The sequence below is a fragment of the Pholis gunnellus genome (assembly GCF_910591455.1).
Source record: "Pholis gunnellus genome assembly, chromosome: 15".
In the NCBI taxonomy this organism is placed as follows: domain Eukaryota; kingdom Metazoa; phylum Chordata; class Actinopteri; order Perciformes; family Pholidae; genus Pholis; species Pholis gunnellus.
In genome coordinates, this window is record NC_136542.1 from 13,806,460 (window position 1) to 13,823,812 (window position 17,353).

The 17,353-nt window shown below is 45.0% G+C and overlaps 3 protein-coding genes across 3 annotated transcripts; all 3 read left to right on the plus strand.

The window, feature by feature from the left end:
• Nucleotides 1-2,106: 2,106 nt before the first annotated feature.
• On the plus strand, nucleotides 2,107-5,381 carry actc1b (actin alpha cardiac muscle 1b). Its single transcript, XM_079174806.1, has 9 exons — nucleotides 2,107-2,152; nucleotides 3,191-3,341; nucleotides 3,440-3,568; nucleotides 3,741-3,851; nucleotides 3,948-4,032; nucleotides 4,330-4,491; nucleotides 4,578-4,769; nucleotides 4,864-5,045; nucleotides 5,142-5,381. Exons 2-9 carry the CDS (start codon nucleotides 3,213-3,215, stop codon nucleotides 5,283-5,285), a joined length of 1,134 nt encoding a protein of 377 aa, XP_079030932.1. The 5' UTR covers nucleotides 2,107-2,152; nucleotides 3,191-3,212; the 3' UTR covers nucleotides 5,286-5,381.
• Nucleotides 5,382-6,272: 891 nt separating this feature from the next.
• arhgap11a (Rho GTPase activating protein 11A) lies at nucleotides 6,273-13,265 on the plus strand. The gene is made up of 12 exons (XM_079174360.1): nucleotides 6,273-6,742; nucleotides 7,525-7,592; nucleotides 7,699-7,795; nucleotides 7,886-8,142; nucleotides 8,281-8,444; nucleotides 8,552-8,689; nucleotides 8,858-8,932; nucleotides 9,294-9,467; nucleotides 9,572-9,701; nucleotides 9,961-10,069; nucleotides 10,754-10,868; nucleotides 10,936-13,265. The coding sequence occupies exons 1-12, from the start codon at nucleotides 6,614-6,616 to the stop codon at nucleotides 12,426-12,428; spliced, it is 2,949 nt and encodes a 982-aa protein (XP_079030486.1). The 5' UTR covers nucleotides 6,273-6,613; the 3' UTR covers nucleotides 12,429-13,265.
• Nucleotides 13,266-15,082: 1,817 nt separating this feature from the next.
• grem1b (gremlin 1b) lies at nucleotides 15,083-16,890 on the plus strand. Its single transcript, XM_079174405.1, has 2 exons — nucleotides 15,083-15,179; nucleotides 15,647-16,890. Exon 2 carries the CDS (start codon nucleotides 15,648-15,650, stop codon nucleotides 16,194-16,196), a length of 549 nt encoding a protein of 182 aa, XP_079030531.1. The 5' UTR covers nucleotides 15,083-15,179; nucleotide 15,647; the 3' UTR covers nucleotides 16,197-16,890.
• The last annotated feature ends 463 nt before the right edge of the window (nucleotides 16,891-17,353 follow it).

Genomic DNA, 17,353 nt, shown 5'->3' on the forward strand with positions numbered 1-17,353 from the left:
TCTGGGAAGAATTTAAAGAGAATGTGTAAGTATTTTAACTAGCAGGTACCCATCAAGGAGGGTGGGTTCAGAGAGGAGAGGTTACGAGTCTTATCATTAGGATACAAACATGTGTACAACACATGCGCAGTAAAGCTTTAATCTTCACGGTTTTAGAACATGAGGAATCTCTTTTAGATTTCATACAATGTCAGATTTTTTAATTATGATTATGATTTTTGTATGATATTGTTTCTGGGTTGACATTATAAACAATGGAGTAATATTCAAGAGTAAAGTCAATTTAATTTATCACCAGGTTTTGTCACTACTACTAGTACTTTTGTAGTACTGGTAAGTCGAGGGTGCTGACTCCCTGTAGCTCTCTTCCTGCCTCCTATTTGTGAAGAAGCAATTATGAATTAAAAAATGAATTTATAACTGTTTTTTTTTTTTCCAATCACACCCTTCAATTTCTCTAAAGGGACACTGCAATGATTTATGAGATTCCATGAAGTTGGGGGAGTTCACAGAAGGATGGTCAAAGTGGATGCAGCAGTGGCAGAGATATCCTGACTAGTATCCAGAAACACCTCTACCTATCAGTCTTTTAAACCCCACACCTCCAGTTCCTAATGCAGGCTCTATGTTCTAAATTTTGTTCCAATAAAAAATAGTCTGAAGCTTTTGCAAAACACTCTCTCTATATAATACTTTTTATTACAAAGCTTCAGTATGTAGGAGTCTCTTGCTGTTGCTTGGTAGAGAAGCCTGATCATGAATCACATCCCCTTTATTCATGTATCAAAACGATAGCAATCCAATCTATGAAAGTCTTCTGTGGCATGCAAATAACTATGAGATGCTTCAGCTGCATCCAGCTCCTACAGGTATCTGTGGAGATAGAGAAGAAACAGCTATATATAGGAGGCTGTGTATGTGGTGAGGCAGCCTGGAGCAGAAGAATGCTCTCACATACCTCCAGCTTAGATATAAACTCACATATCATGTACTGCTCTTTTACCTCTGAGTCATTATTCCTCAACCTGAAGACCCAAACCAATACATTTCTTTAATCATAACACATCCATGAATGGTCTGACCATCTTTGGGGACGATGTTGCATCAACAAACAGTCTGTCAAATGTTTGTATCATTCCTGCATAGATGAGAGCATTACCTCATAAGGTACACTGTACATCAAGGAAAATATATGGAAAAGTGGGTGGCACAAATATGGACCTCCTCTTCTCAGTCTCAAGGCTTGGGAACCTCAGTGGCTGCTCATTAATGACTCTCTTGCTCACCATAACCCTACAAGGAGACAGCCGGGCCAATCAGCTGGGCGCGCTGACACCACATGCCTCTGAGACAGCCAGATCCCACACAGAGCCCGTCTGGCGTTACCATCAGCTGTTCCACAAGTCGAGGAAGCTCAGCGCACATACCGGCAGCGTGGTTCACAGACATGCAATGTTTTCATCTCCTTAACAAGACAGGGGTGGTGCTGTCTCGACTGGGTCATCATAGTGGGCCCTTCTGAGTATATTCAAACCTATTAGAGGTATGACATGTGTGTTCCTGCCTGTTATAGAGTGGCACATTAAAACAGAAATCACAGTACTTTAAAACTCTGATTGGGAGACATTCAAAGTGTCTTAATGTGTTATTGCAGGGCTGTAAAGTAATATATACTGCAACACTCATGTGATTATGAATTGTTTCAAGGCATGAAGTTACATATTTCATAAAGTTCATGAGAGAAACTTTAATCCTAGAAATGCAGATTCCTTTTTATCTTCCTTTCAGAAATTAAATGCATTCATGTTAATGTTGTTCTTTTGTATTAAATAATACAATAATCCCAATAATATCCCATTATCCATTACATTAAGTTCAAAATTCAAACAAACTCATACAAACTTTTTATTCTCAACCGACACTTCATTAAGGCTGTGTCAGTGAAGGTATTTCATTGTAGAGAAGTCCCATCCATGTATGTGAAACACACTTTCCTGTGGCTTGTTGATTTTTGCCGGCAGCTCTTATTTGGACTTGTGTGAACCCCTGGCCCCGCCCCTGGTCCCTCAACCCAGTCTTGGTCTTATTTAAGGGGCTCTTCCCACCCTCAGAGTTTGTCCCAGTGGAAGCATCCGCCTACCAGTGCACCTTGGTGAGTACATCCACAACTTGTTTTTCTGATTTGCTTTGGATATCTGTGTCACTTGCATGATTAGTTTCACAAAGTTGGTGTGTTGTGCTTTGAGCTGATGAGACTTAAATAAATGAATGGATGATGTTACTTCATGGCTTTCCCACGTTATAATGACTAACTGAAAGTGATGATGATACAGTTAAAACTGGAGTTACTGGTTATGTTAGGCTGACTGACATGGGTGTTTTCATGATGTTGTAATTAAAATGATTAGATGATGTGATTTTCCGTGACAAAGACACTCCTTGCTATAGAAAGTATAGACAGAACAACATGGTGTCTCAAACATATCTTATGGAAGTATAACTTGGATCGGTGCACAAAAGCTGTGGAGAAGTCGGCCGTATCCACCCATGCGCCAATGAATGAAGCTACAAGGCAGCTAGGGCACGGAGCCATGTAGTAATACAGAAGGGTCACGGTGTGCAGTCAGATGAGTGCTGGCCTGGCTCTCTGACAAGCTCTCTCAGCCCTGAAATAGCAGGAGATGCAAGTGTTACTTGTTTCACCCTGTTAAGCACAGTGTTGGTGCTGAGCTTAAAATAGACCACAGGATTCTCTGATATGCCCCTTTTTGGTGCTACCTCAGCAGCTCTGAGATGTCCAGGGAACAATCCCGGCTGCGGTGATATGGTATCAGTAGTTGTACAGCAAGGTTGGGACCAAAATAGCATCCAAAGGCATGTCTAATTAGCTCTCTGGCAATAGTACCCATCGAGGTGGGTTGTATTTGTGTTTCAAAGTGATAATAACTTAAGCAGTTATGAGAGGGTGTTGGCAGGTCTTCAAAGGCACACTGCATCACAGTTAATACATATATTAATCATGAGGCTATGGTCTAGTCACTTTATCACATCATCAGCCAATCCAGCGATAAAGTGTCTGGGATTGTTCAATTATAACAGCTATGTATTCTATGACGGGCAGTTTAAACAGCTGTTCCTGATTCTCATCCTAAAGCCTCCTTGTGTTTCTTCCCCACCCCTCAAATGCCAGACCATCCCAGTAAAGCCGAATCATGTGTGACGACGAAGAGACTACCGCCCTTGTGTGCGACAATGGCTCTGGCTTGGTCAAGGCTGGGTTCGCCGGAGATGACGCTCCCCGTGCTGTCTTCCCCTCCATTGTTGGAAGGCCCCGCCACCAGGTAAGCTAAAACAAAAGAAATCTAAAAAACAAAACAATGACAGAAGTAAAAGCAGCTTCTTCCTATGTCTTATGTTTCTCTCGTGCTTCTTCCCTCAGGGTGTGATGGTGGGTATGGGTCAGAAGGACAGCTACGTAGGCGATGAGGCCCAGAGCAAGAGGGGTATCCTGACCCTGAAGTACCCCATCGAGCATGGCATCATCACCAACTGGGATGATATGGAGAAGGTGTGTGTTAGTGACTCATTCACAACATTCATGGCAGCTGACCGTCCGCATCCTTGAGAATCCTCAGCCGGGCCGCCATCGCAAAAGCTGCTCATATGCAGAGGACCTGGTTGTTGTTTGTTCAGTCGTGTAGTTCCAGTCCTGACATCGGCTGTTCTCTCTCCTCTGGCAGATCTGGCACCACACCTTTTACAATGAGCTGCGTGTGGCCCCTGAGGAGCACCCCACCCTGCTCACTGAAGCCCCCCTGAACCCCAAAGCCAACAGGGAGAAGATGACCCAGGTACTTTACAGTCACTACTCTACGTACACTCTGCGTTCACACATTTGTTCTCGGGTTGAGACAAACCTTTTTGCATTCTACTTGCTTTTCTTGCAGATCATGTTTGAGACCTTCAACGTTCCCGCCATGTACGTGGCCATCCAGGCCGTCCTGTCCCTGTACGCCTCTGGCCGTACCACCGGTCAGTACACCGCAGCTTTTTTCACATGTACCCAATTTAGGCTGTTGTCAGTTGCGCAATGAGCTAAAATAAGAGGAAGTTGTGCTGCAAGGGAGAAACTGTTGAACATTTACACTCTGAGGCTGCCTGTCGTCTGGATAGATTCCTGTCTCATTGTCAAGAGGAGGCGCTAAGCCCTCTCCAGCCATGAAATGTCAGCAGCATTGTATACTTTACGATGTGACACATGGTTGAAGAGGGCAGGCCTTAACAGGCATCTATAGCTGACTAACGGTGGTCCTTTTCTGCTTGCCAAAGGTATCGTGCTGGACTCTGGTGATGGTGTGACCCACAATGTCCCCATCTATGAGGGTTACGCTCTGCCACACGCCATCATGCGTCTGGATCTGGCCGGTCGGGACCTGACTGACTACCTGATGAAGATCCTGACTGAGCGTGGCTACTCCTTTGTCACAACTGGTAGGTCTATGTCATTGTGGTTGCTTTGTTTAACGAGAGAGGTGTACAAGTGCTGTTTCTCAACACTCAAACTTTCTGCTCCATAGCTGAGCGTGAGATTGTGCGTGACATCAAGGAGAAGCTGTGCTACGTGGCTCTTGACTTTGAGAATGAGATGGCCACCGCCGCCTCCTCCTCCTCCCTGGAAAAGAGCTACGAGCTGCCCGACGGTCAGGTCATCACCATTGGTAATGAGCGTTTCCGTTGCCCAGAGACCCTCTTCCAGCCTTCTTTCATTGGTGAGTAATTGGTTACATTTTTTGTTTTTTGTTGATAGATCTAATATGCCGTATTTTGTCTCAAAACTCATCTTGTTTGCTTGTCTTCTATCAGGTATGGAGTCTGCTGGTATCCATGAGACCGCCTACAACAGCATCATGAAATGCGACATTGACATCCGTAAGGACCTGTACGCCAACAATGTGCTGTCTGGTGGTACCACCATGTACCCTGGTATTGCTGACCGTATGCAGAAGGAGATTACAGCTCTGGCCCCAAGCACCATGAAGATTAAGGTGAGAGACCGGCAAATGTTTGAAAGTCATCACGTTTCAATCACAAAGCAAATTAAGACTCAATAAAAACTGAAATGGTGTTTACTCCTTGCTTAGATCATCGCTCCACCTGAGAGGAAGTACTCCGTCTGGATCGGTGGCTCCATCCTGGCCTCCCTGTCCACCTTCCAGCAGATGTGGATCAGCAAGCAGGAGTACGACGAGGCCGGCCCCTCCATTGTCCACAGAAAGTGCTTCTAAACACACAACCGACCTCCATCCGACCATGCAATTGTACGTTCTTGTCTCCTGTATATATATGTTCCATTGTAATAAAGATAAGCCCTTGTGAGAGTATCTCCTCTACTGTACTTGCTTACAGCAATACAAATACACAAAATAATGAGTTTGCTGAAACATGGCTGGTGATGCTTCCACCTAGTGGTCGAAGACAAAAGTGAACTTTCACTTTGTTGAGAAACTGAACAAATACTGCTATTGTCTTACTATCCTTCTTATCTCAGGTTATTTCTTTGTTGTAAAGATAATGGATGAATAATGGATAAATATAGAAAGATTAAGTGAAGGGCTCATGCCAAAAATGAGACCTTTTTGGCACATGAGGTTAGACATGGGTTTCTTAAAGCCAGCCAAAGAGGATGTGATGCAGTCACTGTGTTGTAGGTTTATACACAGTCTTGTTATAATATATGACTTCCAGGTAATTTATTACAACATTTAATTTCTTGGTCTTAGTATCTATGAGGAATGGCCATATTACATGTAACTTCAGTCCTCTACAGTCCTCTCATTCTTAAGCTATCTCATTAAACATGCTGAATATTGTTTTCAAAAGCATTATCAAATGACGTACACAGAGACAACATCCTGTTCCATAAATGCACAAAAACCAGCTACATCATCAAATATTGGCATTTGTCAGTTACAACCATGGATGTGGTTATGTGTATGATATGATCGTAATACGTGCAGTACAACTGTACTCGTATGCATCTACCATTTAAAAGGTGAGACTGGTTTGAACTACAGAGTCAACCGGTTGACAAAATGCGTCCACTTCATCTGGCCATAAAGAGACCTGCCCCGCCCAACGAGGCTGCCCTGGGTGTTAAAACACGCGCCCCAGAGAATGTGATTCGAACCGTTACCAGCCAATCACAGCACAGAGCGTCGGGAGCGCCGCCGTTTGAATGCTCTGCGGAAACAGTGAGACAGGCTGCCAACCGATCCGACGAGCGAAATATACATAGCACAATGCAGTTAGCTAGCTAACGAAATACATCGAGGTATTTCATACAAATGGCCGTTTGAGAGGAGGCAAACGTCAACTGTAAGTCGTGTGACATCAATACGCTTTTTTAATTTTATTTTTCGTATGCGGATTGTTTATGTGACTTGCTAAAACCTCGCTGGCTAACGTTCGTGAGCTAACTGCATTGCAACTGAAGCACGAAGCTAGCCACTAAATAGGTGCTCCATAATGTCACGTTAGTTGGTCCTGGCCAGAAGCGAGTGAACGAATTTGTTGCGAAGTTCTTCTGAAAGTACAAGGTAGGAGGAGTGTAACAATGAAAGTCATGGAGAAGAATGTGATGCGTCTGGTGGCTGTGCAACACCTCCGCGCAGCGTACGGGATAAAGACAAAGAACTGGAACAAAAACAAAGCAGCCAGTTGTAAGTCAACAGCCAGCTACTCGGTGAGTTAAACAACCCACAATCTGTCGCCAATTTACTGGCGTTTCATTCGCAGTTATTCTGAAACGTTTCGACTTGACAATCTGTTGTGGCAGACTACGACTCAACAAGTTCACAGCATCAGCCTCGGATACACTATTATTTTTTATTTTTTTTAAAGCAATTGAAACACATTAGCATATTACTGAAAGCATCCCCCACTGATGGGACCCGTTTGTCCACAGGCCGTTGTCGCCCATGTCAGTCAGTGCAGATGCTTTGTTTGGCTGATTATTCACACCATAAAGTTCGTAGAAAGCCGAGTCTAACACCACATACAATGGCTTCTTAAAAATCTCTATGGCAGATAGTTGTGGTGTATTTTTTTTGGGGGGCATTTTGGCAAAACGTGTAACTAAGGTAGGCTAAATTACATCTAGAGTATACGCCATTCCTAATTGAATGGCAGGTAATGTAATAACTGTGAAGGCCCTGTTTTCTGCTTGTGTACTTTACTTGTAATTGGCTCACAGGAGTCACGAGGCCTGTTGCAAGACACTTTGTGACTTTTCAAATGAACACTGAACTTCTGCATGAGCAGGGAATGTCCTGAGATGTGGTAACAGAAAAGAAATGGCACAAACGTTAGCTTGAAAAACAAACCGTGTCCAAGATTGTGACATTAGGTTTAATAGAGTGACTTATCAGCTGGTTGGCCTTTTTCCGCATATGGTGTAGCCTTCCTGTTTATCATCTAACATGGATGAGTAATGTGTTATTTTGAATTGTTCCATTGTTCCCCCAGACAAAGGTTTTCGGGGTGTCCCTGGAGAGCTTACCATATTATAACATGGAATGTGGGAGCGTGCCGAGGCAAGTGAATATGCATATTTCCTTTTTAGTTTGAGCCTACAGCTGGCAAGTTATTTCTTGCCCTGTCTGGTACATTTATACTAATGATATTTCACTGGCTTCTTAGCTTCCTGGTGGACGCGTGCATGGTGCTGCTGGCACACGTCGACACAGAGGGCCTGTTCAGAAAATCTGGCTCTGTTGTTCGCCTGAAAGCACTCAGGGTGAGTGATCGCTGAAGTTGACCGCGGATCCACACTGAGGGACCTTGACCCCGGAGGGAGGTTTTTCAGAGTGTGTTTTTGTCTGTCCAGGCGAAACTGGATGCGGGCGAGGAATGCCTGTCCACCGCACTTCCCTGTGACGTGGCCGGTCTGGTGAAGCAGTTCTTCAGGGAGCTGCCGGAGCCTGTGCTGCCCACGGAGCTGCAGGAGGCCTTCCTGAAGGCCCAGCAGCTGCCCGCTGACGAGGATAGGACCTCCGCCACCATGCTGCTGTCCTGTGTTCTACCCGACAGAAACCTAAGCGTCCTGCGTCACTTTTTTGACTTCCTACACAATGTGTCTAGAAGGTGCTAGATTTTTTTTTTTTAAATTATTATTTGGACTGCTTTTACATCTAACACCCCCCCCCCCATTTAAATCTCTTTTCATCTGTGTTTTTCATATACATTATACTGCTTTTCTTCATTTTCTTTGCTTGATCACAGGAGTGCAGAGAACAAGATGGATAGCAGTAACTTGTCCGTAATCTTGGCTCCCAACATCCTTCACGCTGGAGACGGCACAGAGAAGATGAACGCCAACACCGAGAAGCGCCTCAAGCTGCAGGCAGCCATATTGCACAGCTTCATAGAGAACGCCCACAGCTTCGGTAGGACGTGATGCATCTTACCTGCAGGTCACCTTTGTGTCACTCCAAAGCTCTTCAGCACTAAATATGTCGCCGTGTCTGTCTGTCTGTGTGTGTGTGTGTCACAGGTGTCTTACCACAGTTTCTTCTCGAGAAAGTTCCAGCCATGATGGGCTGTGAAGCGGGGGGTCTGTCCCCTACTGATGGACTCGTGGAGCTGGACCTGAACTCGGGGATGAAGAAGAGAAACAGACGCAGCTTCGGAGGTAAGACCGCAACAAAAGTGCAGTGTGCAAAGGTTTCATTCAAATGTCAGATAGATTCCAGTTGCACTGGTACAACCACCCTGGAAATATCCAGAGACATTAAACAGACATGTTGAAGGTTTAGTCAGTAAATACTGTTTATACGCTTGGATTTGTCTCACATTTCAGATATGGTCAATGGCGCCCTGAATAAGATAAAAACTAATAGAACGCCCACAAAATCCACCCAGTCAGACAGTCTTGGTAGGTACTGAGGTCAGACAAAATTATTGTTGCCTGTCATGTAGCACGATGATACCGGAGCGATCCATCTGCTCTGCGCATAAAAACAATAAGCTTTCTGCAAGCTGATTCAAATTTGCCTTGATGATAAACGATAAGCCCTGTGAATAATTGTTAATCATGCTTTGCTTCAGATGGCTTGTGTTTTCTTTGCCTGTCTGCCTGTCGTCATTTGCACGGATCGTATTCCACAAATTTCAGTCAAGACCTGCTGATTCTTTCAAGTGCTTTGGCTCAGAATCGTCTTTTGGGATGTTTTTCAAATATGACAAACTTAATACAATGCATTTGAAGATTTTAATTCTCTTGTGATTTTTCCCAGTCTTCTCCTCCGCAACTCCTGTGATTGCAACACCAACCTCGAAACGAAAACTTCCCTTGGAATCCGGCCACTCTTTTGGATTCTCAAACAAGAAACGTAGATCTGTCAAAAAGACCCTTGGGATAGAATTACTTCCCAACACTTTGTTCAGCGGGGCCTCCACTCCCGGATCAGGTATTGATCGATGATCGTTTGATCACATGGGACACCAATTATTCAGCTTATCTCTACAGCTTGTGGTTAAGCGTACATCTCTCCCCCCCCCTTTGTCTACCTAGCTTACAGTGCTTCGGGGGTCTTGGACTCTTCCCAAACTACTGCGTCGCCAGCGGGGAAGTCTAGAAGGCAGTCGGCTGTTTCTGTGAGGAGGAAGAGCCGACGACTCAGCAGCAGACACGCTGTCAACAGGTACGCTCCAGTTCTCCTTCTCAACACACAGTCATGTTGTTTGTCTCTTAGGGATGACACAAGCTGCTACCACATAGAAATTACACTTTACTGGATAAAAAGGAGACATGGTGCCTTAATGCATTGTGCCACTTGCCTCGCATTTGTCTTTAAAAGATGAATTCAAAGGGAGATAAGAGTTAGTAAAGTGTTAACCTCTAGAGCTACATGGCGTCTCTTAGGTTATACTGATGGTTGTTTGAATGTTTATCTCTTTCAGGGTGGAGTCTGGAAGAGCCGGGTGCTTTTCTCCTAAAGTCGACAAAAAAGAAGCACCGCGCAAATCCCTGCGCTCCAGATTCAGCCTGGGGAAGAGCAGCAAGGAGGCTGTAAGTGTGGTTGCCCGACAGACTTGACATTCCACGTATCTGCTTCACAGATAGATTGTGTGTGGGGTGGGGGGGGGGGGGGGGGGGCGGGGCCAGGCCATTCAGGCGTATGCTGCAATTAACTATTAAAATCAAGTAACATTTTTTTCTTTTAATGGGGTAAATTGTTGCACATTAGCACTTTTCTTATCGTGTGACGTTCTAAGTTTACTTTAATTGGCTAACACATTTATTAATCTAGCAATGCATGGTTTTAAAAAGAATGTGGAATGTTTTGTAACATTGCTTAATAACTTGTGCGGTACAAAGCTATAGCCTATGTCCTGTGATTGACTATGTCAGGCACTCAGGTGAAAGAATATTATATACAATAAGAGTGTGTGTATATATATATATATAAAATATATGGTTTTGGGTGAACTGGTAAAGGTTTACGGTGCTTTCTAATGTTCTATAGTTACATGTTGTATTCTTGACGTAATAAAAAGTTGATGACCAACAAATCCCAAATCTGGTTTCTTCTGAGTGACTTCTGAAGAACTAACCACAACAATCATTCAATTAATATATTAATTCATTTCGGGTGACACCTGTGGGATCCTTTTTTTTTCTAACCAAATAATACACTAACGCCTCCTCCTCTTGCTTCATCTTTCATTTCTCATTTCATGCTGGTGATTAAAGGGATCTGAGTCCATTGGCTGGCGACTTGCCACTCAGGAGAGCACCACCAGTTTTCTTTTCACCAGCAAGACGGAGTTCAGTCCGTCCGTTGTGCCTCGAAAAGCAGAACCCAAAAGTGAGTAAATCTAATATTCTAGTGTAATGTCACCCCCCCCTTCACACTAACATCCCATGTTTTACAGGCGTCAAGTTCATCAGCAAGTCTGAGGACAATTTGCTCACCCCCCAATGTGGCTCAAGTGCCCACCGGACCTCGTGGAGCGGGGTGACCCCCGTAGGAGCCCAGGCTTTCAGCGGAGGATCTTTCGCGGACACCCCCATGCACATGTGCTTAAAGAGCAACTACGTCTCTGAGCCGACCGTTGTCATGCCGAAGCCCCCAGCGGTGGCCGGCTTTCCCAAGAAGCTGTGTTGTGCTTCCAGTGCCGAGAGCCTGGAGAGCGAGAGCTCCGTCGCCGAGGCCCGGAGCCGAACCGGTCCCACCCTTGTGAAAATAAAGAAGGCCTTCACAGAGTCGGGCAGCGACCTCCACGCTGTCGTCCAGGAACCCTGCAGCTCCATGGAGACGAACACGGCAAAACCACCAGACGGCATCCTCCTCCCTCCACCAGGGACTCCCCCAGTCAGAGCTCTGTCTGTGGACACGGAGGCCTCCAGCTTCTCAACTCGGCAGAGCCTCCTGGCTAGCGAACAGAACATTACCTTTGGCCAGATTGAAATTGCCGCTTTATCGCCTTTGCATATTGACAGTGTGCTCTTTGAGCCCGGCGCGTACTGTACCGATGAGCGTTCTCTCTATGCTGCTGCTGCCGTCGGTAGCCACAACGGCTCCATGGTGGCGGCCTGTGAAACGGAGGTGGAGCAGGTGAACTGCAGCAGGTTGATTGACGCTCTGGACATGCAGAGTCCTGCTCACTTCACACTGGGCGTCTCCTGCGGGCTGCAGTCCACTCCGTACAAGCTGGGCCTGGACCTCCGAGATAAGTTTGGTACACCGCCGAAGTTTGGCGCTGTCGTCCGTGCGGTACACGGGGAAAATGAATCTTCCCCAGAGAGTGGCACCAAAGTCCAAAACCAGCCGCCCCTCTCACCGCGCAGCCTGGAGAGCGAGAAGCGCCGGGTGGCAGACCACATTCACCACTTCAACAAGCTCACCCTCCATTCTCCCAGAGGCCCCGGGGCCAAACGCTTCAGATCGCCGCTCAAGTTCCAGCGCACCCCCGTGCGCCAGACTGTCCGCAGGATAAACTCTCTCCTGGGAGACAGCAGGAGACCCTCGAGAAACGCGGAGCTCGCCGTCGGCCAGAGCGGTCCGGTGGTGAAGGCGGTGAGCCTGGAGAGCGGCCTCTCCCCTCACCCACAGCTTCGGCCTTACCAGGGAGAGGCGCAGCCGGGACCGTCCCACAGCGGTTGTCCCATAAAGAAACCCCCTCCGGTCCCACCCAAGAAGCCAAGCACCTTGGCCCGTAAACCGCGGGTCACCCCTCTGGCCAACGTGACCAACAGGCTCCAGCCAAAGACCAAAGCGGACGGTTCTGTCTCTGATCCCTCAGGAGCTCAGAAGCCCCTCTTGCAGCAGGTAGTAGAGAAGGACATGAGCCATTATAGAGGTTCACCTCGAAACCCTCTCAACCAGCTACAGCTGATGTCTGCCACCAAGCCTGTAGATTTATAGTTTCAAATCTTTTTTTTTTTTAACGTTTCCTCCTTACTATGCAGGTGTCTGTCTGGTAGGACTGCTTGACATTAAACATTCCCTCCTATATATATATACTATCCATTTTTTCAGGGCTATTAATTTATTTTTTTAGCTACAGTAGGTGCTGTTTGTGTTATGTTAGGGCCTTAATGGGAGATTTTCATATGCCGTAAGTTTTGTTTTACTCTAGTAAAACAAGTATGGGAGTTAAATATCGACAGGATTAAGTTGCCTAGTGTTTAGACTGTAGCGTGCCAGATTATGTGATCGATGGAATGACAGGAAATGTTAGGATCAAGTCTTTTGCTTTTTATTTATGCATTTTCATAATCTAATCCTTAGTTAGATGTCCTTGGAAAAAAAAGACTGTTTACTGAAGTTGAAGCTGTTTCTTAATTACATAATATTTTCTTACTGGCTGTCGTCATGAACAGAGAGAAGAAGAAAAAATGCACCTTTTATTTTGTTGGATTTTATTAGAGAGAGAAAAAAGCCAAGCAGTATTGATTACATTGTCTGTCCATCGCAGTCCGTTCACTTCAACACCAGCCACCAGTAACATGCTTTGCTATGTGAACTGCTTCAGACAAATAAACTCAAAACGGCATCTACTTTTACGTTCTCTGTTCAGTGGAATTCTTCTTGCATAAATAGTACTCGTTGGAGCCACAAGGGGGAGCAGTACAACCACTGACCTGTTCATATTGTAACCAACCCGGACTGATCCGTTGCAATCATGACCTGACATAACAGTATGTATTTGAACACATTTGCTTCTGGTTTATTTGAAAAGATATCATGTGCCTTGTTTTGGAGAATCCATAAAATAAATGTTATTATCAGTGTAAAATCGGGTACCTTTTGTTTTTTCCTCCTGTAATGAATCTGAAGAGTAGACAGTGAAGGGGTGAAGGTCAGAATTCTTTAAGATTTATTCGCACAGCCCATTAGGAGGCTCTGATATTGAGCACGGGCAGAAGGATGGATAAGTCTCTGATAAATGCCAGCTTTAGAAGCGTCACCGGAGCAGCTTATTATTAATATCTCGGGCGGTAACGCGTCGTCTAGTATCGTGACTCTCCACCGTCACGCGTTACTTTTGCAGACTCGGCGGTTGGGCCGCGACCACGTGTTCAGCAGATGACTATTTCACCTTTTTATAAAACAACATAACATGTATCAAACATATACAGAAAATCCAGTAACAGACAAGTCGCCAATTATGTTTAAAGATGCGGGCACTTTGAATGTTTGTCCTATAATATTGTAATTATAATTGAAGAACAGTGTGGGTGCTGGAGTTTATTTTCCAGAGTACCATTAAGGCTGAAAATGTGACTTTGTATAGTTAACTATTTTTGTCTGTTTTAAACAGCAGTTCTAAGCATTCAAGTCATTACTTTGAGTGGAAAAACTCCTTTATGCTGGTGATCGTCCTACCTCAGCAGGACACCTGATTATGTTTTTAGATAGTTATATTTAGTTCAAAGGGACTAATGGATCACTAACCTTTTGGAAATGCCTACAATGCCCCAAAATAAATGACATTTAACATTTGTGACTCTAACCTGTGGCGAATTAGAGCCAGCATTAACTAACGGATCACCTATAGCGGCATTGTACTAAACAAAGGATATAAACATCAGCCAGAGGTATATTTCACAACCTGGCAACCCAGCAACTGCTCTTGATAATTGCTTTATAAATATTCAATATATATTCAAATTATATTCGTCTTCTTTAATAATTTTTCACCACCACAGGACTAATAAAAAGCATGCACTTCGATGATTACTGAAAACTCGTTTGCGTTATAGTCATTTTAATTTGGGCACGCGTAAATACATTGTGGAAACCTACATTAAGTAACTAAAATGCTATGGCTTTCGGATGGAGTGCCATAGGCTGCTGTATCCACCATACTGTGTTCCCGAAATTCCCAATCTTCTGTTTCCAAGCACATGTTTCATTTATCGAGCAAAAAGAGCCGATCTTTTTTTTTTTTTTTGGGGGGGGGGGGGGGCCCTCAACTGGTATCCAGCAATGAGTTCGCGTTGACATCACAATGCTGTCTATGTTGAGGATGCACAGGTGTGTTGAAATGTGATAACCTTTCTAATTGATTTAATCTTTAGATTGCATGCATGTTCATAATTTACGACAAGGACCGTAAACTCCTACTTTCAGTTTCAAAATTGTGGTATATTGCTTAATACCACCAAGTTCCTTTTGATAAAAAGACATCACCAGTTTTACTTTTTCCATGTGCGCATAAACTTTAGGCCTGTCAGTTCTCCGCTCGTCTCGCCCCCTCCTCCTCCTCCTCCTCTTCCCCCCTCCCTCCTTGCTTGCCTGCCCTTGCTGTTCCTCGGTTGTCTGTTTTCTTGAAGTGGGTTCAGGGATGTGTTGAGGGGGCGGATAGTTTTGATTTTCTCTACATCGCGCTTAGCCAATAATGTTGAGGGAACTGTTGTGCACATCTCAGCTGGCAGACATTTAAAAGGGAGACAGTCCGGCGCTGGAGCAATTTGTATTCCCCCCCCCCCCCCCCCCCCCCCCCCCCCCCCCCCCAGCCCCTGTCTATGTCTATGGAGCGGTTAGTCTCCCACCCATCCACAGCCCCAGCAGTGTACAGTCGACAGCAGTAGGTGCCTATCACGTCGGAAGGTGCCGCAGAGGACTGACGGGATCAGATCAACGCACGTACAGCAGTGGGGGCTCTAACAGGTGAGTGAATTTGGACTGTTAGTGACCATAACATCCTCACACATCGTCGTCTGCCACTTACATTTGATCTTTATTTGGTCTATGGCTTATACAACTGACCAAACTGCACGCTTGCTGGTGTGGACGTATTAATACGTGAATGCTTTATTAACTAATACCGTTTGTGTGCTTTTGCTTTGGCTAAATCTGGTGTTATTCGTTTGCACAACAGAGAGCCTTATAATGTTTAGGAACAGAAGATCTAGTGCATATCTCACTCTAATGTTTAGACTGATGTAATTCAAATATACAGCTACTTTGGTTTTACACTTCAATGTCGCCTTGCATGCGTTTAAAAAAACAAGAACGAAAAAAAGCAAGTTGTATCGGTGCGTTTTTACGCAGCGTAAAACGCTTTGACAGCTGTGCGTAACGCGCCCCGAGGTGAAACGGTATTGATGATGAATTATTGTCTTCCTCTCCCCAAGGATGGCTGGCTCAGCGCGTGTCTTCTGCAGTATGGTTTTCATCATGGGGTTGCTCTCCTCTCCCGTGGATTCCAAAAGAAACCGAGGTTCACAAGGCGCCATTCCTCATCCTGACAAAAACAACCCAAACGAATCGGAGCAGCAACCGCAGCCTCCGCAGGCGGGCTCCGGGTCCCGACAGAGACAGGGCTCGTCCTCACCGGCCGACGAGGTGCTGGAGTCCAGCCAGGAAGCTTTACATGTGACGGAGCGCCAGTATTTGAAACGGGACTGGTGCAAGACGCAGCCCCTCAAGCAGACCATCCACGAGGAGGGCTGCGTCAGCCGCACCATCATCAACCGCTTTTGTTACGGACAGTGCAACTCCTTCTACATCCCCAGGCACATCCGCAGGGAGGAGGGTGCCTTCCAGTCCTGTTCGTTTTGCAAGCCGAAGCGTTTTACCACCATGACTTTTACTTTGAACTGCCCGGACCAGCAGCCACCCACCAAGAAGAAACGCATCCAGCGCGTCAAACAGTGCCGCTGCATATCCATAGACCTGGACTAAAGAAATGTCTTGTGTGTGTGTGTGTGTGTGTTTTTTTCTTATTCATCGCGGACAGAATTGTCACACAGCCAAGGACACGTGCCTGTCTCCATCTAGAAGGAGTCGTCCACGAAGGTTTCTCACATGTAGGCTGCAATTACTCTCTTCTTGCACAACGTGTGAACAAATATGGACCGGCAATTTATAAACATGACGATGAACGGCAACGAACATTTTACTCCTCACCAGTTAGCCAAGTTTGAAAACAAGCATCACTGCACGGGAACGCTGACTTGGAATGGGCACGTTTTTACGCACGGCTTCCTTACCCCGAGAGGACTGCTTAACAACAGTTTATTTAATAAAGCAAGACGCTTATTGTGACAGGAAAACATTCCTGTCACACTTTTGTATTTGTGTGTGCATATAGGATTGTTTAACTGGATGCTTCCACTGTGTGGACTGTGATGGATAAGTGGCGATATTTGTAAATGGGAAATGTGATTTTTATTTAGATGTTTCAAGAATCTTTCATGGTTAATTGATTTCTGTGAATTTCGATTTTTTTGTTTATGTAAGTTGGGTACCTACACAGTTGTAGAGACACTAGAGTTTTTTGTTGGTTAAAACGGACAATGTACAGCGATTAAACAGTTGTAAAATGTACAGCCATCTCTGATGTAACTGGTTTGTTTATCCCTTAGATTAAATTATCCCTGAAAACATCAAATAAACGGATGTAGAATTATTGTGCATATCATCTGTGACTGTACACCTGATGAAAATTAGGAAGGTGTGTTAAACCAAATGTGTAATTATGTCCTCATCTGCTGCTCCCCTCCTGCATGCAGCCAGCTTCTTCAGGAGACGTTCGGACTCAGATCTTGGAATAAATGTCATCGTAAAAGTAATCAGTTTTATTAGAAAAGATGCAGTTACCTGCTCCAATTATCCCTTGACGTAATCTCAATAACCTTAACTATATTTTGTTACATGGCCCGCAAATCTAACGGAGGACTGAGAACGGGGCACGTGGTGTTCTAATGCAAATGATCAGGGATTGTCTGCCTAAATTCCACCAAGCCAATGTTTGATTAATAATTGTTTTTTAAAATTTGAATAAGCTTGGTTCTTCAGCCATCCATATTAAAGATCACCCTGATAATATATATTCTAAA

What these genes read in the sequence shown, in the direction of transcription:
- actc1b (XM_079174806.1), top strand. Translation starts at nt 3,213, where the DNA reads ATGTGTGACGACGAAGAGACTACCGCCCTTGTGTGCGACAATGGCTCT. An exon ending in ACAGGGAGAAGATGACCCAG is followed by an intron (nt 3,852 to 3,947) that starts GTACTTTACAGT and finishes CTTTTCTTGCAG; the next exon opens with ATCATGTTTGAGACCTTCAA. An exon ending in CTACTCCTTTGTCACAACTG is followed by an intron (nt 4,492 to 4,577) that starts GTAGGTCTATGT and finishes TCTGCTCCATAG; the next exon opens with CTGAGCGTGAGATTGTGCGT.
- arhgap11a (XM_079174360.1), top strand. Translation starts at nt 6,614, where the DNA reads ATGAAAGTCATGGAGAAGAATGTGATGCGTCTGGTGGCTGTGCAACAC. An exon ending in AGAGAACGCCCACAGCTTCG is followed by an intron (nt 8,445 to 8,551) that starts GTAGGACGTGAT and finishes TGTGTGTCACAG; the next exon opens with GTGTCTTACCACAGTTTCTT. An exon ending in GGCCTCCACTCCCGGATCAG is followed by an intron (nt 9,468 to 9,571) that starts GTATTGATCGAT and finishes TTGTCTACCTAG; the next exon opens with CTTACAGTGCTTCGGGGGTC.
- grem1b (XM_079174405.1), top strand. Translation starts at nt 15,648, where the DNA reads ATGGCTGGCTCAGCGCGTGTCTTCTGCAGTATGGTTTTCATCATGGGG.